Raw genomic sequence first — 24,657 nt, forward strand, 5'->3', positions numbered from 1 at the left:
AGTAGGTACAAGGGGGATGTCAGAGGTAAATTTTTCACACAGAGTGGTGGGTGCGTGGAATGCACTGCCAGTGGTGGTGGTAGAGGCAGATACAATAGGGTCTTTTAAGAGACTCTCAGATAGGTACATGGGGCTTACAAAAATAGAGTGCTATGCTGTAGGGAAACTCTAGGCAGTTTCTAGAATAGGTTACATGGTCAGCACAACATTGTGGGCCGAAGGGCCTGAAATGTGCTATAGATTTTCTGTTATTATGACCGTGTGGGTTTCCCCTCCCATTCCTATGGTATATTGATTTGAAAGGGTTAGTAACTTGTGGACGTGCTGTGTTGGTTCCAAAACATAAGTTGATAACACTTGTCGGCTCCTTTCAGCACATATTTGGACTGTGTTGGTCATTGACCTAAATGACATATTTCACTATATGTTTCAATGTGCATCTGACAAATAAAACTAATCATTAATGTTTATCTTCTAATGTAATACTATACCTTCAATTCCTTATAGAAAGAAAGTGATGAGACCCTTACTTCAAATGTATGGATTGACCACGTAAGTAAAGGAACCTGCATTGTTTCATATAACTAAATTGTGTTTTCATCATGCAAACAAGACCATAAGACATAGGAACAGAATTAGGCCATTCGGCCCATTGAATCTGGTTCCCCCATTCCATCATGGCTGAATTATTATCCCTCTCCACTAACTACCCATCGACCCATCCTCCCCCTCACCTGGTTTCACCTGTCACCTGCAGCTTGTACTCCATTCCCTGTTCCCCACATTCTTATTCTGGGTTCTGCCCCCTTCCTTTCCAGTTCTGAAGAAGAGTTACAGCCTGAAACGTGGGCTGTTTATTCCCCTCCATAGATACTGTCTGACTTGCTGAGTTCCTCCAACATTTTGTGTGTGTTGCTCAAGATTTTCAGCATCTGCAGGATCTCTTGTGTTCAGGAAAAGTATTTATATGACATTAATGAATTTGACATTGAGCCCTAAGCATCACAGCATGCCTGGTGGAAGATGAGGTGTGTTCCTCAATCTGGAATTGCGTTTCATTGGAACAGTGCAAGAGACTAAAGGGAGAAATAAGACGTGGCAATGGACCGGAGAAATAAAATGCCAGGCAACTAGAAGCTCAGCTCACCCTTGTGGACTGAACAAAAGGTTTTCTGCAATGTGTTCACCAAACCTCCATTTAAACGCTATCAGTGTAGAGAAGACCCTACCATGCCCACTTTTCTTTTACCAAAACTGCTTAAGTTTCCCAACACTTCTGAGTTTTATTTCAGAAATTTACATGTAACCCCCCACCGGGCTCGTATGCAGCCTTGGCTTGTTAGCTAAACAGCCATGGGATTCAGCGGTGAGAAGGCCACCGTTATAAACAATATACATCTAGGGTCAGTATGATTTGGCTTTTAACCAAACAGGAACACCGTATTAAAGAAACCCCAGTTTGAGTGAATACTATGTAAATACTGCCCTTACACAATTATTGGTCGGCAAGAAATTACAGATCATACACTGCATAAAATAATAAAGAAAGTGTATTTTCAAATGTCAGCTTTATTGAAAGAGAAAAGAAAAAATAATAAAAGGGTCCATTACAGTTAAACCAGTCCAAGTGTGCACATAAAGTTGGAGCTCACCCTGGTGATGTCTTTTGATTCACACGCTGGAGCCACGGTCTGTGTGAAAGCACACACCACATTCTAAACTTCACGCACAATCCATCTCGAACAAATGGGCTCTCGCTCGGGAGTATTGGTCCTTCGTCCTTACAGCCATTCATCTGCACAAGCACCGTGCATTGGGTCTCTCCTTCCAACGGCATGCTGTGGCATCTTCCCTCCCCCCCTCCCGCCAACAAACAACCCCAAGCCAGACTACTGTCCTACAAAGAAGCTCTCTCCACCCCGCTCTCTAGAACTTTCCCCTAATTCCGCCATCCTGATTGGCTGACACAACGTTCCTAGGTTGTGCAGCAGGGGATCTTATTTCTAGCCGAAACCAAAACATTCTACCAGCAGGACATACTGCTTCTTAACCAGGCCATACACAACATTGACTATACAGATGGGAATGCTTGAAGAAATACCTCAAGCAAAGTTACTGATTCAATAATGTTGAGAGTACCTAAAATAAATCAAAAGTCATTGTAGCAATTCAAAAACCCAATGAAATTTTATTAGTGACTTGTTTATGTTGTTATGTAAATAATGTTTGAGATCTGAATCCTTTTATCTAATTCCCCATTCACTTGGTGACTAGTTTTTCTGCTGCTTGATGTAGGCATGGTATGATTATCGACTGACCTGGAATACATCAGAATACAGTGAAATTACCATTCTTCGACTCCCCCCTGGCTTGTTATGGATACCGGACATTGTCCTAGAAAACAAGTAGGAAAACTTATTTCTTCAAAGCCTGCCTTTTTGAATGAAGAAGCTTTTGTTTACTGCAAAAGGCAGAACTCTGTTCATATTGCAACATTTCTTGGGACCTCCATGATCTTTAAATTAATAGGCATTTACAAATTCTGCAAGCATAATGACTTAAGTTCTCTATTAATTGGCTTCCTCGGATATGAAATGATGGAATTTTGGTCCGTTGTGGTGCCACATATCACTTAATTTTTCCATAGGTACACTGGTTGTTCCAGCTGAGAGCCCCAATCTCAGACAGTGACATGCCCAAGGTGATAGAACCCTCTAGACACACTTAAATTTCAAGTATAAGGTGTCCCATAAAAGCTATAAAGTTTAACATACTGCTATCAGATGGATGTAAGTGACCCTGTGCGATTCATTTTTGTCTTGAAAAAAGCTGCTCTCAGCCACTACCACAGCCAATTTGAGACTAAATGCAAATTTAAGGATAAGCTCATATTCTGCATGGGTTACCTGCTAAATAAATATTGAAATCTTCAACTCCAGTAACTGCTCCCCACCCCCATCGCTCTCCCATCCCTCCTGATCTACTGTCCCCCATCACCATTCCCCTTTCCCTACCTCCCCTTTTCTATCTGTCCATCACTCACACACTCCTCTTCCTGGTTTCCCTCACCTACTACTCCCCTCCCCACCATCCTCTCCTATTAGATTGCATCATTTTCAGTTCTTCCATGTATCACCTCACAGTTCCTAGCACCATTCCAACTCTTCCCTCCCTCATCTGCCCATTGACAGCTCCCCAACCTGGATCCATCTGCCAACTCTTGTTCCACTCCTTCCCGTCCACTTTCTTAAACCAGCTATGTCCCTTCAATCCTTCAGTCCAGATGAAGGGTCTGAACCCAAAATGCTCACTGTCCATTTCGTTCCACAGATGCGACCTGACCCACTGAGCTCCTCCATCATTTTGTATATTGTTCCACAGTTCAGTATCTGTAGTCTCTTGTGTCTCCATTTTACTTTGCATCTAATCACATGGCAAATATTTGAGGTTAACGATAATTTCAGTTGCCTATCACTAAAATCCATTATCTTGTGAGTAGAGACAATAAAGAAATATAATATGAACCTGCAAACGTGTGTTGAATATCTATTGAAGGTTTGCTAAAGTGTTAGCTTTGTTTATTTAATCTCTCCTTTGCCTTACTCACCAGCAATGATGGGCAATACAATGTGGCTTTTTTTTGCAATGTGCTGGTCCACCCAGATGGATTGGTTACATGGCTTCCCCCTGCAATATTCAGGAGCTCCTGTTTCATCAATGTCCTTTATTTTCCATTTGACTGGCAGAACTGCTCCTTAAAATTCACGTAAGTACAAGTCACTTTATTTCCTCCATGAAAGTCTTGCTTCTATCTTCTGAAATTGGAAAGCAGTGGGTGTGTTTTCTTGCCAGTGTTGCATATTACCCTGATGGGAAATACAATTAATTTTCATGGTTATGTCACATTAGCATGCAGAAATTGCATGCCTAATAGCAGTGATCAGGATGGAAAGAAAATCCAAAGATGTAGTAGACACAATGTTGACTACCCCTTTCTCTTTGGTGGGACTGTCTGAACTAATATAGATTGATTCCTGGTCCCAGACTAACTGCCTCTGCCTTTGGGTTACATGCCTGGCCAGCCCTGTTCTTGGAGGACCCCATCAGCAGCTGAACGTAGTGGAACTCTCCACTGCATACACAGTTTCATTGTAGCTTCAGTTGATGAATTGTCAAAACTTCCCTCAGTAGTTTTGAAAAGCTTCCATAAAGTAAACAGGGCTAACTGGGAGGACTACTCATATATGTGTGCCCTCACCAAAAAGAGCCCATGATCCCCTCCCTTCATACCTTTTAGTTATCACTTTAGAGCAGATTGTGCGCAATATCTGAAACACTATTAATTTTAATGACGATTATAGACCAGATATAGGAGGTAAAGGAACTTTGTTGTAAAGTTACTTGTTGTTTTACTTTATCTAATATCTTTAATTATTTTTAGTATTTTGTGGTTTCAATTTAATTTTTGATAACATTTGTTTTTTTTTAATCAGTGATTTCAATCTTTGAATGACAGAGACATTAAACTTTATTATGGGATTGTGACTTTTACAGCTGGTAAACCATTGCCCCTGCTTTGCTGACTGTCAATGCTGTTGGTTGGGTTGATCCTAACAATGCCATTGACTGGCCTAACACTGCTCAGACCAAGCAGCCTCACAATGTAGTTGGAGACCCGACTTATCCTTGCAAATTCAGTCATTGATACGTGCAGACACTGATGCCAGTGGGGGAGGTTCTGTTATGGTCTATGTGTCACTAGTGTGAATCGTTGCAGTAATAAAAATTCAGCATTTGAACTTTAGTACCTTTTTTTTTCTTTTTCTATGAAAGCTCTTTGAATTATAATGCAGAGGAAATAAATATGGAGCTAACAACAGAAGTTGCAGATGGCAAGGAGTATCCTATTGAATGGATTATTATTGATCCCGAAGCTTTCACAGGTAACACATTATTAACGCCATTGCTGTTTACCAGAGCATAATATTTACTAATAATTTAATTTATACATGTATTAATTAATGATAAAATATATCATCCTTTACTCTGGTACCATTGTGATGTTCAAAGGTTCATTTATTTTCAAAACATGTATCCATATACAACTCTGAAATTTGCCTTCTCCAGATAGCCACACAAGAGAAAAAAACATTCAGAGAGAAACATTAAACCCCCCACCCCCAGCACAAAAAAAGAAACAGCATCCCGATCATCAACCCCCCCCCCAGATGTGCTGATGTGAACATAAATTATGTGGTCTAAAATGATTAACATATATAACAGGAGTAAGAGGCAGCTCATGGAAATGTTCAGTGAAACAAATCTAGCTTTAGTCTGAGACTCTGGTCATTTTATATTACTGTATATCAGCTGTGAAATGAGAACTATTACAGCTCCTCCACAACTGGTTCTTTTACATGAGCTGCTACAACCAACAAAATTGCTGACAAGACTGTAGTTTAGCCACATTTTTATGGAAGGCTATTCAATGTGGCCAGTTCCATGATTTAAAATCAATGATGTCCCTAAGTTATAATGAAGTGAGATGCCTGGCTTGCAATGCACTTGACGTCTAGACAATTAGAAATACAGATCTCACTCGGAGCTGAATTCCTGATTATAGAACAGGGGGAATTACATAAATTGCATTAACCTTTGCAAAAAGATGTCCTGTGGTCCCATTACTGTTGCTAGTTGCAGTAAATGAGTACTTAGAGACATCCCTGCTGTAAACTGCAAGACACTAAATGAAAGAGAAAGTTGTTGGATTTCCTTTGAGGTTTTTGCTACATGCATTTCTGTCTCTGCTTTCAATTTTATTCACTATCATAAACACGAAAGATAATTTTGTAACATAAAACTACTGTAGCTATCCCCCTGAGCACTGGCAGGAAATGACCATTTTAATTGGATGCTTTCTCATTTCAGCAGATTTCATTTTTAGCACCACCCACTTATCCTGGGATTTGTGGATGTATTTTTGCCCCCAAATATAGGAAATGAAATGTTTTTACTTCACTCACTTGGTTGTCTCATTTGTTTCTAAATAATTAATAGAAGGGAGACAAGAGATTCTGTGGATGCTGGAAATCTTGGGCAACACACAAACAGACAATATTCTGGAGGAATTCAGAAGGTTAGGCAGCTTCCATGGAGTGGAATAAACAGTCGACATTTCAGGCTGAGACCCATCAGGATTATAAAAAAACTCTTTTTAATGGGTACTCTTCATTTACAGAAGGAATCAACAGACTGAATGGATATATAACTTAACTTGAGCTCTATGCTTGTTGCTGACAGAAAGCCTTTGTTGGCCTGTTACATGATACAACTGTACACAATTGTGAGGCTTCCTCGGTGGATGTAGGAATTCTAGTAGTATTTTTTTTGTAAACATGACATGGACAAAAAAACAAGAAAAGTGTCTTATTCTTCCTATTCACTATGATACTGGTCATAGATATGTTATTAATAATAAACATGAGAAATTCTGCAGATGCCTGAAATCCAAAGCAACACACACAAAATGCTGAAGGAACTTAGCAGGTCAGACAGCATCCATAGAAATGAATAAACAGTCAATGTTTCGGGCCAAGGCCCTTCTTCAGGACCGTAATGATCTTCTTCAATGAGATTTGCCTCAAGGATGATAAACTCGCCCATTGAGAGTATTTGTTTTTGCTGTCCCTCAGTGCAATTTTCCTGTTTTTTTGCCAACATCTTTATTTTTCATTTTACGCAGAGAATGGTGAATGGGAAATTATTCACAAAGCTGCAAAAAAGAATATCCATACAGACTTTCTCCCTAACACTACCAAATACCAAGACGTGACCTTCTATCTCATAATTAGACGCAAGCCTTTGTTTTATGTCATCAACATCATTACTCCATGCATCCTCATCTCCTTCCTGGCATCACTGGCCTTTTATCTTCCTGCAGACAGTGAGTATTCCTCATTTCACTGTACAATTCTCCACAAACAGTACTTTCTTAAACAAAGATATTTACCACAGTAGCCACTCTTGATTATAGATAGAATACAAAGAAAAATATTTTTTGTAGAATTTAAGCAACACAGCATGGACTAAAGCAGTAAGCTATACGTGATTGCAACATGATTGTTAACTTCAGATCATTAGAGACTTCCTTATGCCATTACAGTGTCTGGTATTACAGTGCCATTACAGATTCATTGACGTAAAGTTAAACAACGAATCTAAAATGGTAATCTAGATAGTCACTGGATGATTTAATGACCTTTTATTTGGAGTCTTTGGCAAAGACCCTTTTACCTCCTGCTTCTATCCTGCATTAAGCTTGGTCAATTTATGGGACTAGCAACCTAGAGAAGGGAGCTCAGATCTCACTATGGCAGCTGAGAAATTCAAATATAATGAACTAGATAAATTCAGTAATACACACATTCTCTCTACAACCACTGGTTCTCCGATCTCCAATCTACACTAGTGTCAATTTGCAGTCACCAATTAAACTAAGAACCTGTGAATGTAGCATGTCTTTGGGATGTGGGCCGAAAACAAAGCCCCCAAAGAGGTTGTGCACCTTCCACACTGATGGTATCAGAAGTCAGAATCAAACATGGGTCATCTTTAGGGTGCAGGCAAGGATGAATTTTTTTTTTAGCCAGAGTATAGTAAATCTGTGGAATGCTCTGCCACAAGCTGTGGTGGAGGCCACATCTGTGCGTATATTTAAGGTGGAAGTTGATCATTTGCTGATTGGTCAGGGTATCAAAGGATATGGAGAGAAGGCAAGTGTATGGGGTTGAGTGGGATTTGGGATCAGCCATGATGGAATGGCAGAGCAGACTCGATGGGCTGAATGGCCTAATTCTGCTGCTATGTCTTACGATCTCACTGTCTGTATGGAGCTCGTGCATCCTCTGATGACTGCAAAGGTTTCTTCCGGGTATTCCAGTTTCTTCCCATATTCTAAAATTGAACGGGTTAAGATTAGTAAATTGTGGGTATGTTATGTTCAGAAGCATTGGAAGCACAGCGATACTTGTGGACTGTGTTGTTTGTTGATGCAAATGACGCATTTCACTGAATGTTGTGACGGTTGGTGCACATGTGGCAAATAAAGCTAATCTGACCTAATCTAGTGAGAAACTTTTGGGCCTTCTTCAAGAACTTTTCCCTTTTCTTAATATTTCCTTTGATCTTCAGAACAATAAACACTCTGGAGACGAATATGTGCTTGTTCTGTTTCTCACTTTTCACGTTAGTCCAGTTTTTGTTTTGAAGTATGAACTGAAGGGTCTTTTCAGTAAAGGATTCACAATGAAATACTCTCCATGTACCTGAATGTCTGCTGCTCTAACAACACTCAAGCAGCCCCACACTTTCCAGGACAAAGCACTCTGGTTGATTGGCACCCCATCTATCACCCGAGTCGTGCAGCCCCTCCAACACTTTCTTATCATTGCTGTAGTGTGTAACATCTATAAATTGCATAGCAATATCTTGACAAAACTTTTTAAATAACATTTCCCAAATTAACACTTGGATGGACAGTAATATATGGAAAATGGCACCACCAGCAATTTCCTCTTTTTTATTTTGCATATCTTTCAGCTCCGAGTCTAAGTCCTGGGGTTCCCTACCAAAAGCACCATGTTAATGTCTTCATGAGACTGATTTCAAAGAAGGTGACTGCCCACTAACTTCACGAGGATATTTAGGGATGGTCAGAAAATGGAGATCCCAAGAACAATCACAGATTCTGTAAATAAATGAAAAAAAATCTTGAGGAAGGGGTGATTGTTAGTCCAGTGTTAGATTCTCCAGGTTTAGAAGAGGGTTGGGCTTCAGTTGTTGCTATACCTATGGAAAACTGGTGAATAGCTCCACAACGTAAAATGGAATTTAAATATAAATGTGAAAACCAAATTAATACTTTTCCAGTAATACTGCCAGAAAATGTTGATTAACTATGTTAAAGGAGAATAATTGCTCATTTCCTTTTTGGGCATACAAGACAGAGTCAATCACCCAAGGCTTAATGAGTCTTTCTTATCTTTGTTCCATTGGTTTGAATTATAAAGACTCTATAGCCGGTAAACCCTATATTAATACAAATAAAATGAGAAGGGAGATGGAGACAGATAAGATTAAATTGGGAGAAAACTTGAAAGCAGTACCTAATGTGATGATTTTAAGAAAATAGACAAGAAACTATAAAAAAGTGTATTGCCAAGTATAATTGAAGGAGACCATAAGACATAGGAGCAGAATTAGGCCATTCAGTCCATTAAGTCTGTTCTGCCATTCCATCATGGCTGATCCCAGAGCCAACTCAACCCAATACACCTGCCTTCTTGCCATATCCTTTGATGCCCTGACTGGTTAGGAAATTATCAACTTCTGCCTTAAATATACCCACAGACTTGGCCTCCACAGCAGTCTGTGGCAGGGAATTCCACAGACTCAGTACTCTCTGGCTAAAAATATTTCTCCTTACCTCTGTTCTAAAAGGCTTCCCTTCAATTTTTTGAGGCTCTAGAATCCCTCTATCCCGAGTATCCCTCTAGTTCTGGATACTCCCACCACAGGAAACATCCTCTCCACATCCACCCTACCTAGTCCTTTCAACATTCAGTAGGTTTCAGTGAGATTCCCTCTCATTCTCCTAAATTATAACAATTACAGCACGGAAACAGGCCATCTCAGCCCTTCTAAATTCCAGTGAGTACAAGCTCAAAGATGCCAAATGCTCCTCATATGTTAACCCCTTCATTCCCAGAATCATCCTTGTGAACCTCCTCTGGGAATTGATGAAACCATTATTCAGAATACTGATCAAATATAGGGACTCATTTAAGTGAAATTTTGCTCAAAGTGAATTCTTCAAATATTTTGGGAAAGAATGATACCTCTTTTAAAATGATCAGGAAATGCCAACACTTCACAGACAATGAAATATACTTAACATACATAGACCCTTGACATTAAAAAGATTTAACAAAAACTCTTTGGTTAGCTTTCATTCCCAGAAAAGTTGTTAGCCCCTTTTGGGTGGTTCCTACTAAGCAAATGTTGGTCCAAATTTTTCTTAGATTGTTTTATCCAAAACATTCCTGAACAAATGATATCTGTTCTGTTGCTTGCTGTGTACTCAATGTATTGATTTGAATTGCCCAAAGAGAAAATAGTATTGGCATGGAAATGCATGTGTTCATTTGGCACAAAGACTTTGACATTCTTGTTGTTATTAATCCAATTCACAAACAAAGGAGTTGTCCAAATTCTGCTCTTAGATGTCAAACTCATCTAAAATACCATCTTGCTGATGCAAGGTTATGGTTTGATAATTCAAACGACAAGGTACCTGAGTCAATTTTGTGAAGGAAATGGGGAAAGTGGGAAGGTAACCTCATGCACATTATCTTAGATTCCATCCATAATATTTTAAAGCAACATGTAAACAAATATTTTAAATGATATAATGTAGACTGCTTTATTCTTAAACCCAGAATGGGCAAAAATTGATGCAACACTCCAATTTATGAATTTCTTCTGCTGTCTGTATTCTTTCTCAGGTGGTGAGAAGATGACCTTGTCTATTTCTGTCTTGATTGCTCAGTCTGTTTTCCTGCTGCTAATTTCACAAAGATTACCAGAGACAGCTCTTGCTGTTCCACTAATTGGAAAGTAAGTGATCACAAATTTGTACAATGGACAGTGAGCACTTTCCAAACCGGTGTCCTGCTTCTGGTATTTACTATGCTAAAGTATGACTCTAGATTCTAAATTTTCACACTGTCAAAAGTAAACTATAATCACTGGTTAAGAGGCACAGCTCTTTCTGAAATGTATACAATTTACTCATTATAAGGCTTCCCATTTTTGGACCATCAGAATTAGAACAACAATTTTTGTGTACTATCAATTCTTCCAGGGCACTTTGCAGGAAGGTTACCAAATACAAAATGTAACTCTGAGACACATAAGATAAACTGGGCAGAAAAAAGAAAGGTATGGAGGCATCGGGCAGGATTTCTATAGCTCTAGGGTTTAATCATTTTAGTTGAATGATTAAAATTACAGTTCTATAAGTTTGCAAGGATGGAAATGAATGACTCCAGATATATGAAAATTAGAAAATGTTACACAAAATACAGATTGTGCAAGGTCTTAAAGATAACGATTTTTTTGTTTTGGGGAAGAAGTTTTGCTTCACTGTGAGTTAAAATGAATATGGTATGGTTAATAGAAAGTAGGGGGCCATGAAGAAGATGTAATGGTATGGGAATTCGGATAGAATCTCTTCTAGAGTCAAATATAACACCAAATTCAGTTCACCATTATGTAGAAGCTCCTATAATATTAGTAAATTTAAAAGTCCAATGCAGGTGCAGACATTCATTCCTGTGGATGGCTGAACTTGTCTTCTTCTTCTTCTTCTCCTTACTCTCCTCCTCCCTCTCCTCCTTCTCCTCTTCCTCTTCCCTCTCTCTCTCGCCCCCCCCCCCCAACTTTTAGTAATTGTTTCTTAGCAAACCTGTGTGCTTTTGGTGACATTCCATAAAATACTAATGAGAGTATGGTTACCAAATCAAGTGATTTTTTTTGTATTTTCTGACTTAAGGACAAAACTGATTGATGGATTTTTGTGAAAGTGGAAACTATTCATTACTTTGGACAGCATGAACTGAGAAAAGTCTTCCATTTCACTCAATCCCCATGTTGAGCTCGATCCAGTTTTAACCAAATCATCAAGCTTGCTGATGACACAATAGTAATTGCCCTCATCGGCATCGACGATGAGACTGTGAACAACAAGGAGGTGGGGCAGCTGATAGAATGGTACAGGCACAAGAACGTGCGTTTCAACTGGACAAGACCAAAGAGATCATTGTGGGCTTTAGGAAGGTGCAGGATGACTACTCTTCACTATACATACACAGCTCCTCTGTGGAGAAAGCTAGAAGTACCAAGTTTCTGGGACGTATTGGATGATCTTACCTGGCCCCTCAATGCCACTTCTTTGGTCAAGAAGACACAGCAGCGGCTCCACTTCCTGAGGAGATTGAGGTGCAAGGTTCCCCTCCCCATCATTTTATCCAATTTTTTACAGGAGTACCATCAAGAGTATTCTGACCAACTGTATCACTGCCTGCTACAAGAACTGTAAGGCATCTGACCGCAAGTCCCTACAAAGGATTGTGAGGGCTGCTGAGTAGACCATCGGGGTCATTCTTCCACCCATTAGAGATATTTATCAGGAGCACAGAACACACAGGGACTTTAGCATTGTCAGTGATCCCTCCCATCCATCCAACAATCTCTTTGACCTCCAACCATCAGGCAGGAGATACTGTAGCATTAGAACAAGATCGTTGAATAATAATAAACTTGAACTTGAACTCAAAACGTCATTATCAAGGAAGGAGCAAAGCAAATCAAGATGGGACCAGGTCGACAAAGGGAGTATTTAATGAGGATATCGTCCACCGTATGTTATTTTAATTTATTATACATGCAGCACAGGTCACATGAAGACCTTTCAGAGGAGTTGTACACTGGAGAAGTACACTTTCTTGCAAAAGGACAACATTGTCATCAAACGCTTAGAGGCTGCAGCAACACCTATGTATCACAAGGGTCCTCTATAGCTGTGATGTTAAAGACCCTGCTTTGAAATGATAAAGCTTTATCATTCTTTCTCAGAGAGAACTAACCAAAATGTATTGTCCAAAGGATATAGGAGCACCAAATCAGACACTTCTCTCAATGATAGACAAAAATATTACATTAAAAAAAAGAGAGACAATTAAGATCTGAATTTGGCAATGTCTCTTCAATAGTGTTTCTATCATGACTATAAATGATTTGTTGAAAAAGCATTAAGTAATATTGTCCATTTTGCCTTCCAGGTACTTAATGTTCATAATGAGTCTGGTCACTATTGTGGTGGTGAATTGTGTCGTTGTGTTAAACTTTCACTTCCGAACCCCAAGCACACATGTTCTCTCATCTGGAATTAAATGGGTATGGTAACAACAGTAGAATTTGGTTTCTGTATTTGCATGGCAAGGCAATGTACCATTCTTTAAGGAGTAAAAGACCAAATGATGCTTAATGCTTTGATCAAACAGTTTGATTATCTTGCACAATTTGGAAAAGTGAATAAATAGAGAAACCAAAACATCAAAATTCTATTCAAACAAAACCATAGTCCTTCAGAATAATCTGAGTGAAATTAGAAATGTAGGGATAGAATTAAAAACATTCATCCTTACAATTAATTTTACGTTGATTTTCCAGCTCTTTTTGAAAAAACTCCCACGGATTCTCCACATGTCACGTGCTACCAAAGATGAGCCATCAGCTTGGCAGAACAATTTGATGCTACGTCGCAGCAGTTCCATTGGATACATTTCCAAAGCACAAGAATATTTTAACATCAAATCTAGAAGTGAACTTATGTTTGAAAAACAATCTGAACGCCATGGATTGACACCACGAGCGACTCCAACTATTGGTGAGTATCTTTTAATTTCTCTAGCCCATCTTTCACATCCTGCTCTCAGTAGTTTCCTCATGTTACTAGTTCGGGCACTGGTGCTGCTGAATCTTGTGGCATGCAATACAGTGATGCACAACTCCTTTTATGTTGCCTTTCCTAACAAACACACCGAACATCAATGTAAATGTTAAAACAGACTAGTCTTTTTCATCTGCTGTCTTTCTTGATCTGTTAGAGGAAGTGCATAAAACTGGAGCAAGGGCAGTACAATGGTGCAACAAACAGAGAAGCTGCTTCACAGCTCTTGCAGCCTGGATTCAATCTCACCATCCAGTGATACAGTATTTGCCTGAACATTGCCTGGTGATCATGGGGCCTCAGATTCCCTTCCACATCTCAAGGATGTATGGCTTGGTGAATTTATTGGCCATTCCAAATGGCAACTACTGTGTAGAGGAGTGATAGAATCAGGTGGGGGTTGATAGGAATATATGGAGAAGAGGTTACAGGGAGAAATTAGTAGAGAGAATAGGATTTATCTGTGAGCCAGCATGGACTTGATGGGATGATATGACCTTTCCTTTGTCATTAGGAAATATAAAAGATGTTCCTTGATTTGAATCACTGCTTGAACAGAATGGAAGTGAGCAAAGTTTGTCTGAAACTAATCAAGTGTAACAAAAACTTAATACCTTCACTTACTTTCAATCTTAGGAAGCTCAATTTCAGAAGACGGCTCTTTATTCTGAATTAAATGGTTTTAAATAATTAAAATAGACTTTTATTTTCAATATCATGAAGAGTAATATTAGATTAAGATATGCTAATGAAAATGATGCATGACTGTCTATTTTATAATCCAATTTTTCAAGTTTAATTTATATTAATAATTTTAATATATTTAAATTATTATATAATTTATTATATTAATAATTTTAAGTTATTAAAAAAGGTTAAGCTGAACTTGGCTTCAGAGTTCTCCAAATTAGAATTTCTCTTTCCTGAATCTAAGTATCAGGACAAAGTGGAGAAACTGAATCCAAGCTTCTTGCGTAATTTGTCTCAAGTAATCTGAATACAAGCACAGACTTTATTCAGAAATGTCTTACAAGAAGTGAAAATTCTGGTGTTTTAAAGCAGGTTTTAGGAGCAGTGGGAATGATAACATGGATATTTCAGACCAGCTTCATGCAGAAATCAAATCGGGCATCGAGGGGACAAATTGCATCGTGAAACACATAAAAGATCAAAATGCCTATGATGAGGTAGGTTCAGTTAACAAGGAGACACTGCATTATTAAAATTGATTTGATTTTCACTGGCACTTTTATCACCTAGAATATTTATCTTCTCAAACAAATGCTTATCAGTAGATGGGAAACAGTGTGCATTAAGCTGTAGAGCTTCAGGCATAGACAAAAATAATTGGTAAAGGAGAAAAATGCTGACTAGTAGTGATCTAGCGTTTTGAGTTGGGTAAGTGAACTGTTCCTTAATATAAAGAAATGGGGAATAGGGCAAGGGATTCATTCTTGAATTACAAAGTGAATAATTCTTGGTACAGTAGTGTAACACTATTACAGCACCAGTGACACGGGTTCAATTCCTGCAGCTGTCTATAAGGAGTTTGTAGGTTCTTCCCGTGACCATGGTTTAGCTTCCTCCCACATCCCAAAGACGTATGGGTTAGTAGGTTAATTGGTCACATGGGTGAAATTGGACATAACTTGCTCATTGGGCCAGAAGAGACTGATCTCTAAATAAAATATTTTAAAAATTCCATGAGATAGTAAGATTATGTTTCATGGTCCAAATGACCTCTCATGCTGTAATGATGCTGCACTTGAGGATCTAACAGCCGTGATCAACAGAAAGGAAGCAACGTACCGTGGTGCCTGTTACATCATGGCAAGAAACTTTAATCCGGCCAGCTTGATGAGGTTCTGCCGATCTACTATCAATACATCACCTGTAGTGCTGGAGGAGTTAACACACTCCACAACTGCCATACCACCATCAAGAAAGCCTACCACTCCTACCCTAGCCTGCACTTTGGTAAATTCAGCCACCTAGCTGTGCCTACTTTGCTTACAAACAGAGAGGCTGATGAGAGCAGCTCCGGTGAAAGGACTACAAAGAGCTGGATGGCAGAAAAAGCAGAGAAAATTGGGATTGCTTCAAATTGGTGGATTGGACCACATTCGAGGATTCATCAGAGGTCCTAAATGAATATGCCACAGTCATCAGCGACTTCGTAAGCACATGAGTGCACAACTCTAATGCCATCTTCAGATTCACCAATGTTGGACAAATCACAAGTGGCAATGAGTCAGCTTACTGAAGTGAGATAATATCACCTGGTTGAGTGATGCTGCAAAAATAACAAAAAGAGTTTGATTGTTGACTTCAGGAAAGGGAAGGAGGGTGAACATTCAACAGACTATACTGGGGCACTGGCAGTGGAGAGAGTTAGTAGCTTTAAATTGCTGGGTGTTAACATATCAGACAACCTGAACTGGGCCCAGCACACAGAGGCAAGCATAAGGAAAGTTTGCTAGCACCTTTACTTAGGAGGTTAAAAAGGCCCAGCTTGTCATCAAACGCCCTAACAAACTTTACAGATGCACTGTTGAATGTATTCTGACCAATTGCATCATGGTCTGGTACAGCATCTTGAATGCTCAGGAACATAAGAGGCAGAAAGAGCAAAGAGTTAAATTGTACCTCAGAGGCAAAATTCAAAAGGACAAAGAATGCAGGACTGAAGGTGCTGTATTTAAATGCATGTAGCATTTGGAATAAGGTGGATGAACTCGTGACGCAATTAGAGATTGATCAGTATGACGTTGCAGGCAACACTGAGTCATGGCTGAAAGAAAACCATAGTTGGGAACTTAATATCAAAGGATATATATTGCATCGACAAGCCAGGCAGGAAGGCATAGGTGGTGGTGTGCCTCAGCCGGTAAGAGATAGAATTACATCTCCAGAAATAAGTGACATAAGGTCAGAGAATGTTGAATCTTTGTGGGTGGAGTTAAGAAACTGCAAGGGTTAAAAATAAAACATTATAGGAATCATATATAGGCCTCCAAATAGTAGCCAAAATGTGGGGTTAAAATTGCAAAGGGAACTGGAAAAAGCGTGTAATAATGGTAATAATGCAATTGTAATGGGGACTGCGATATGCAAGAGGATTCAGAAAATCAGGTTGGTGTTGGATCATAGGAGAGGGAACTTGTTGAATGTCTACAAGATGGCTTTTTAGAGCAGTTTGTGCTTGAGCCCACTTGGGGGAAGGCTATCTTAGATTGAGTGTTGTGTAATATTCCGGATCTTACTAGGGAGCTTAATGTAAAGGAGCCCTTAGAAGACAGTGATCAAAATATGATTGAATTCATACTGCAGCTTGAGAGGGAGAAACATAAGTCACATGTATCAGTATTGCAATGGAATAAAGGGAATTACAGACGCATGAGAGAGGACTTTGCCCAGGTGGATTGGAGGAGGATACTGGCAGGGATGACAGCAGAGCAGAGATGGCTGAAGTAACTGGGAATAGTTCATAAGGTGCAGGATAGGTACTGTATGTCCCACTGAAGAAGTTGTTCTCAAATGGCAGGGTAGCCAACTGTGGCTGACAAAGGAAGTTAAGGACTGCACAAAAGTCATGAAAGGGCATATAAGGTAAAAAAAAAAGTTGGTGGGAAGTAGGATGATTGGGAAGCTTTTAAAGTCCAACAAAAGACAACTAAAAGCTATAAGAAGGGAAAAGATGAAATATGAGGACAGATTAGCCAATAACATAAATTAGATTAGATTAGATTCAACTTTATTTTCATTTTCAACATCTCCCTTAGTCAAGCTATTGTCCCCAGATGCTTCAAAACCTCCACAATCATCCCTGTAGCAAAGAAATCAGTTGTAGCCTGTCTGAATGATTACCGTCCCGTTGCCCTGACCCCCACAGTGATGAAATGTTTTGAATGGCTTGTCAGGCCTCATGTCACAGCCAACCTCCGCTCATCACTGGATCCTCTACAGTTTGCTTATCATCCAAATCGCTCTACCGAGGACACAATATCCACCACACTGCACACAGTTCTCTCTCACTTGGACAACAAAGACACTTATGCCAGAATCCTGTACATTGATTTCAGTTCAGCGTTCAATACCATCATCCCACAGAGACTGGTGGAGAAACTGTCGCTGCTTGGCCCTAGCACTGTCATGTGTCGCTGGATTCTGGATTTCTTGACAGAGAGACCACAGTCAGTCCGTGTTGGCAGGAACATCTCTGACTCCATCACACTGAGCACTGGATCCCCACAAGGCTGTGTGCTTAGCCCATTGCTGTTTACACTGCTAACACATGACTGTGCAGCCAGATTCAAGGAGAACCTGATCATTAAATTTGCAGATGATACCACAGTGGTGGGGCTCATCAGCAAAAATGATGAAACCATGTACAGGGAGGAGGTCAAACACCTAGAGAGCTGGTGCAGGGATAACAACTTGATGCTTAATGTCACCAAAACCAAGGAGGTGATCATCGATTTCACACGGTCTCAGCCTGAGCACACACCCCTCAGCATCAGCGGCTCCACAGTGGGGAGAGTGGAAAACATTAAGTTCCTTGAGGTGCAGATCTCGGACAATCTCACCTGGTCCAGGAACACCACTGGGATTGTGAAACGGGCCCAGCAGAGATTGCACTTTCTGAGGAAGCTTAAACAAGCATCACTCCCCACTAACATCTTAACTACATTCTACAGAGGCGTGGTTGAGAGTGTACTAACCTTTTGCATCACAACCTGGTACTCCAGCTGCAGTGTTGTCAACAAAAAAGCCTTGCAGAGGGTGGTTAGGGGAGCAGAGAAGGTTATTGGGGTCTCCCTACCTTCTGTCCAAGACCTCTTTCAGAGTCGATGCCTCCAGAAGACACGGTACATCATTAAAGACCCCTCACACCCTCTCCATGAACTGTTTGTTCTTCTGCCATCAGGCAAACATTACAGGAGCATCAAAAGTAAAACCACGAGGCTAGTAAACAGCTTCCTCCCACAGGCAGTCAGACTGCTAAATAGCTGCTCCACCTGACTCTGCTTTGGACACTTTTAACTTGCACTGGACACTTATAACTGATTTTAACTGACATGTGGCTGTTGTGTTTTACTATTTATTGTTATGTTTATTATTTAGTGTTGCATTTGTTATGTTATGATTGCACTGCTCCTGAGAAATGCTGTCTCATTCTGCCCTGCAGAGCTGATGTATGGTTAGAATGACAATAAAGTTTTTTGAATCTTGAATCTTGTGCCAAGTACAGATACAAAGCCGATGAAATGCAATTAGTGTTACAGGAAAGATACTGCCATGGATAGAGGAATGACTGACAGGCAGGAGGCAGCAAATGGGAATAAAGGGGGCCTTTCCTGGTTGGTTGCCAGCGTCTAGTGGTGTTTCTCAGGGGTCAGTTACTTTTCACATTGTTTGTCAATGATTTGGATAATGGAATTGATGGCTTTGTGGCAAAGATTGCTGATGATATGAAGATAGGTGGAGGGGTAGGTAGTGCTGAGGAAGCAATGTGATTGCAGCAGGACTTAGACAAATTGGAAGAGTGGGCAAAAAGGTGGCAGGTGAAATATAGTGTTGGGAAATGTATGATAATGCATTTTGGTAAAAGGAAGAATAGTGCGGACTATTATCTATATGGCTAAAAGGTTCAAACATCACAGGTACAGAGGGGCTTAGAAGGCCTCGTGCAAGACTCCCAGAAGGTTAACTTACAGTTTGAGTCTGTGGTAAAGAAGGCAAATGCAATGTTGGCATTTATTTCGAGGGGAATAAAATAAAAAAGCAAGGAGATAATGCTGAGGCTTTATAAGACACTAGTCAGGCTGCACTTGGAGTACTGTCTATGGTTTTGGGCCTCATATCTCAGAAAGGATGTGTTGTCATTGGAGAGAGTCCAGAGGAGATTGACAAGGATTATTTTGGGAATGAAGGGGTTAACATATGAGCAATGTTTGGCAGCTTTGGGCCTGTACTCACTAGAACTTAGAAGAATGTTGGGGGGGAATCTCATTGACACCTACTGAATATTGGAAGGACCAGACAGGGTGGATGTGGAGAGGATGTTTCCTATGGTGGAGGGTATCCAGGATTAGAGCACATTGTCTCAAAATTGAGGGACGACATTTTAGAACAGAGGTAAGGAGGAATTTTTTTTAGCCAGAGAGTAGTGAATCTGTGGAATGCTCTGCCACAGACTGCGGTGGAGGCCAAGTCCATGGGTATGTTTAAGGTGGAAGTTGATCGTTTCCTGATCAGTCAGGGCATCAAAGGATAAGGTGAGAAAGGTGTATAGGGTTGAGTGGGTTTCGGGATCAGCCATAATGGAATGGTGGAGCAGACTCGATGAGCTGAATGACCTAATTCCGTTCCTATGTCTTATGGTCTAAGCTGCAAAGATTGGTGGACTCTGCTCAATACATCATGAGCACATCCCTCCACTCCATTTGTTGGTAGGTCCAGAAGGAAAAAATTTCTTTGAAATCTGCATCAATCCTACATCACCAAGATTTCTGCTTTCCACCGTTTCGCTCTTTCAGCATCCAGAGATTCCATTATCCTGTGCTTAATAACCATCAATGCCACAGCACCGATATTTCAGCATTTCCCTCCCTATGTATCTCAATATATCAGACTTCATCTTCCTCAAAGATATTCCATAACATTTACCCCTTTGAACAAGCTTTTTATCACCTTTTCTAATATACAAGTAACTGTTTCTTTAGCCGATTGTTAGTTTTGTCTGATGTGCTTCCATGAAGCATCCTGGAATATTATCAGATCTGTTTTCAGCTACAGTAGATTTTTAAGAAAATTCAGTCAGCTGAAAACCCATATGTTAAGTATCATCATATGCATGAAGGAAATCCTGATATTCCAATATTGCTGTACATAATAATTTCATAAAATTATTCCTATTTTGGGCTGTTTGAAAATTTGCTTCTATTATATGTTACATAATGCTCCACAACTAGAAACGTGTTCCAGTAAAAAATGTTAAATTGCATATTTACTTGATCTTTGCACTCTTGAAGCATACTTTAAATTAATATTACAATTTGATTCACTGCTATAATACAGACAGAACAAAGATAATTTTGTATTAAATTATTCAAAAGAATAAATTACTTTTTTTTCCCTTTCCATTTCAGGAAGTTGAGAACTGGAATCTAGTGGCCCAGACTATTGACAGACTGTGCATGCTCATCATAGTTCCAGTAATGATCTTTGGAACTATCTTCATTTTTGTGATGGGAACCCTCAATCATCCCCCACCACTGCCATTCGAAGGTGATCCCTTTGAGTATTCACCAGATCGTCCACGATGTATGTAACTGAAGAAACTGCAAAGTACAGGGAGAATTATTGGAGAGACTACTCTCTCTCTTGCGTGCACGCGCACACACGTGCAGATGCACTCACATGCACACACCCACACATACACAAACAGAACAAAGAAACACATCACAAGAGAAAACTAAAAATATAGCATGAACATTCAAGGAAACGTAATAATACCATAATAATAATACCAAATGTAATAACAACTGCTCACCACTAATAACATGTTATAATTAGAAAAATGTAGAAGTACTGCTGTACTCAATTCTTTGTTTTCAGATTAGCTAACCCACTGATAATCTTGAATATTATTCTCTACAATAGCAGCAAAATAATGGCTTGAGTTGCAACTCACTTCCAGAAAATAGGACAGTTCAACATTCAACTGCACTTTCAATTCTGTTAGTAAGAAGTCTTGCCTTTATGAAGCATCTTTCACAATTGTCAAAAATCCTGACACTTTACAGTCAATGAAAAACTTCCAAAATACAGACAGCGTTGTCATGTAGAAATATATAATGAGCTTTGTTTTCAAAAAAAAATCATTCTTAATCTCTATGAATCTGTATTAAATTCAAAAGACTGCCTGAGCATCTTTATAACCTGTTGTAATTACTCTTCAAAGACAGTTGACATGGTAACCTAGAAAGTAGATTTCACTGCTTATTGGCAAGCTAAGCCATTGCTGTATTTATTTATGTTACTCATATAGGTTTCCTGCAAAAGGAAATCATGAAACTTGTCCAAAATATCTGAAATGGCATTAGGTGATTTAAACCCCCAACCTCTGCTAAACCAGGACCTGTGCCTTTCAGACCCATGACCCACAACCCACACTGGGAAAGCTGTCAGCCATTAAAGGTACATTTTCTCTAGATCTGGGCAAGATGTTAGCAATTGCTAACTCATCCAAGTGTGGCAATCTCCACTCAATTGAGCAGTGCATAAATAAATTAAAGGGTCGTAGAGTATGACAGCACAGAAACAGGCCGCTTTGGCCCTCGTCCATGTCAAATTTATTCTGACTAGTCCTATTTATCTGCATGTGGACCATAACTCTCCATACTCCTCCCATCCATGTATTCTTCCAAATTTCTTTTAATATTGCAATTGAATACACATCTTCCACTTCCATTGGTAGCTTGTTCCACCCTCTGACCACCCCAGGTAAAGAAATTCCCCTTTGTTCCCTTAAATATTTCACCTTTCACCCTTAGCCCATGATCTCTAGTTCCAGTCTCACATAACCTCAGCGGAACTAGCTTGCTTATATTTACCCTACCTATACCCCTCATAATTTTGTATATCAAATCTCCCAATTCTCCTACAGTCCAGAGAATAACAACCTAACCTGTTCAACCTTTCCCTATAATTCAGGTCCTCAAGTGTTAGCAACATCCTTGTAAATCATCTTTGTTTTCTCAATCTTATTGATACCTTTTCTGTAAGTAAATGACCAGAACTACACACAATGTTCCAAATTTAGTTTCACCAAAGGCTTATACAACTTCAACATGACATCCCAACTCCTGTTCTGAAGACTCTGTGACTGCAGTATCATTGTTGACAAGCTTGTCCTTTGCCTTCACCCCAGATGATCAATCATTTCCAAGAATGAGAATTCCAGTAATAGATAGCTGCCAGTAATGAGAATGCCCAAAGCCAGATAAAGGGTAAGATGTGACTCTTGGTTAGAATTATATTAGGAAACATAGCCACCAGTATTGCTGCAGTACTATGAGTTGGTTATATATTTGAATACAAGTACAGAAAACAAACTCCTTTATGAAAAGGACAAATGAACACATGCAACATGCAAAACAATGCCCTTCTGTACCCACTGGCAGAACAAGTGAATACTGGAAATCTTAGGTCTTGATAGACAACAAAATAGCTTACATTGCCCAAAGTACATGCACACTAAATTTTAAATCTTTACAACGGCAATCATTACGAAAATTATTTGGTTATTGGTTCATGAGTAATTTCTATTTCATGTTGTACAAAAGTTTACTTCTCTATTAGATTTCATACCATACTTTGTTAATGGCAGCAGTTCACCAGATAAAATAATAATCTTTACTTAATTAACATTTATTTAAAGAACTTAAAGCATCCTCAATTTTTAGACTGTGCCTTTAAGTATTCAACTTCACCTCACCTCAAAATAGCATCTTGTGTGGTTATATTATAATACATCTGGTTACAGATTATCTAATAAATAAAATTTTGCGAGATTAATCACATTGATATTGAACCAACTGAAGTTCGGATATATGCATATTCTGTTGTGGTATTTGAAATTTGTTTTTTGACAAAAAAAAATCAGCATTAGCTTAAAATGGAATTTCCATTCATTCTGTAAAATTGCAGCACAAAGATACAATATCAAGAGAAACTAATAATCAATTCTCTGCTTAGAATTCAAGCATGTAAAAACAAATTAAAGTAATATGCCTTCTTCCCAAGCAAAAAACCCGTGCGGATATTTACATGTTATGAGCTTGACTCATTCTTGGGTGATATAACTGCCTCCTCTTATGGGAAATGTAGCAAGAACCTTGTAAATCTTTTTTGCACCCTTTCCATTTAATAACATTCATTCATTATGTGCCATTTCATATGACATGGTCAGTCATGGTCTTGACCATGATTGTTCTTGACAAACCCTTCTAGAGAAGTGGTTTGCCATTGCCTTCTTCTGGGCAGTGTTATTACAAAACAGGTGACCGCAGTCTTTACTCTTCAGCAATTCTCTGCTTGACGTCATTGGTTGCATAACCAGGACTTGTGATATGCATCAGCTACTCAAACGACCATCCACCACCTGGTCCCATGAATACACGTGACCCTGATCGAGGGGCTAAGTAAGTGCTACACCTTGCCCAAGGATGGAGTACCTTACATCTCCTTTGGTAGAGACGTACCTCCACCCTGCATCCACATCGTTCTTATAACAGGGTGACCCAGAATTGTATACAGTTCTCCAACTGTGGCCATACCAACATCTTGCAAAATGATTTTATCAACATCAGTAACATAATGTCTCAGCCTCTGTACTCAATATTCTGACTGAAGAAGACAAGTGTGCCAAGCACCTTCTTCGACAGCCAGACTCACTATGGCAGCACTTTACAACTATGGGTACCTGCATCCTCACATCTCTCTATTCTATCACACACCAAAGGGCCCAACAATTTACTGTGCAACTCCTGCCCTAGTTTGTCTCAAAATGCAGCATCTCACATCTGATCTATACTCCATCTGCCAGCCGACTGACCCAGTTGATCAAGATCCATTGTAATTTTTGATAACCTTCTTTACTGATTTTAGTGTTATGCACTAACTTACAAATGATACCACTTACATTCCCATCCAAATCATTAATATTAGTGGTGAACAAAAGTGGATCCAGCACCAATCCCCACAGTAAACCACCAATTACAAGCCTCCAGGTAGGGAAAAAAGCCCTCTACCACCACCCTCTGTCACCTACCATTGAACCAATTTTGTGTCCATTTGGCTACCTCACCCTGGATCCCATTTGTTCTAACCTTTCAGACCATACACCATGTGGCACCTTGTCAAAAGCCTTGGTAAAGTTCACGTGGATGAATTCACAGAAAATGATGAAGAAGCAGTAGTTGGGAGTGTGGAGGGGTGGGTTAGTGGGTGGAGGTGTTGTTCAGCTTTACTCTTGGAAAATGTAACTGTTTTTGAGTCTGTTGGTCCAGGCATAGATGCTA

General features: G+C 39.5%; 1 protein-coding gene across 3 annotated transcripts in view; it reads left to right on the forward strand.

Moving 5' to 3' along the window:
- chrnd (cholinergic receptor, nicotinic, delta (muscle)) overlaps positions 1 to 24,544 on the forward strand; it is a 33,527-nt gene extending 8,983 nt beyond the window's left edge. Inside the window, exons 3-12 of one of the 3 annotated variants that reach the window (XM_072255187.1) lie at positions 508 to 552; positions 2,296 to 2,405; positions 3,611 to 3,766; positions 4,834 to 4,943; positions 6,743 to 6,943; positions 10,563 to 10,674; positions 12,900 to 13,014; positions 13,291 to 13,507; positions 14,630 to 14,757; positions 20,722 to 24,544. In XM_072255187.1, coding sequence (XP_072111288.1) covers positions 508 to 552; positions 2,296 to 2,405; positions 3,611 to 3,766; positions 4,834 to 4,943; positions 6,743 to 6,943; positions 10,563 to 10,674; positions 12,900 to 13,014; positions 13,291 to 13,507; positions 14,630 to 14,757; positions 20,722 to 20,904 — 1,377 coding nt within the window. In that variant the 3' untranslated portion in view covers positions 20,905 to 24,544. The remainder of the gene's footprint in view (positions 1 to 507; positions 553 to 2,295; positions 2,406 to 3,610; positions 3,767 to 4,833; positions 4,944 to 6,742; positions 6,944 to 10,562; positions 10,675 to 12,899; positions 13,015 to 13,290; positions 13,508 to 14,629; positions 14,758 to 20,721) is intronic. The other 2 variants (XM_072255188.1, XM_072255189.1) reach the window with 2 other exon arrangements.
- The last annotated feature ends 113 nt before the right edge of the window (positions 24,545 to 24,657 follow it).

Source organism: Mobula birostris, chromosome 4, assembly GCF_030028105.1.
Source record: "Mobula birostris isolate sMobBir1 chromosome 4, sMobBir1.hap1, whole genome shotgun sequence".
NCBI classification, from domain to species: Eukaryota; Metazoa; Chordata; class Chondrichthyes; order Myliobatiformes; family Myliobatidae; genus Mobula; species Mobula birostris.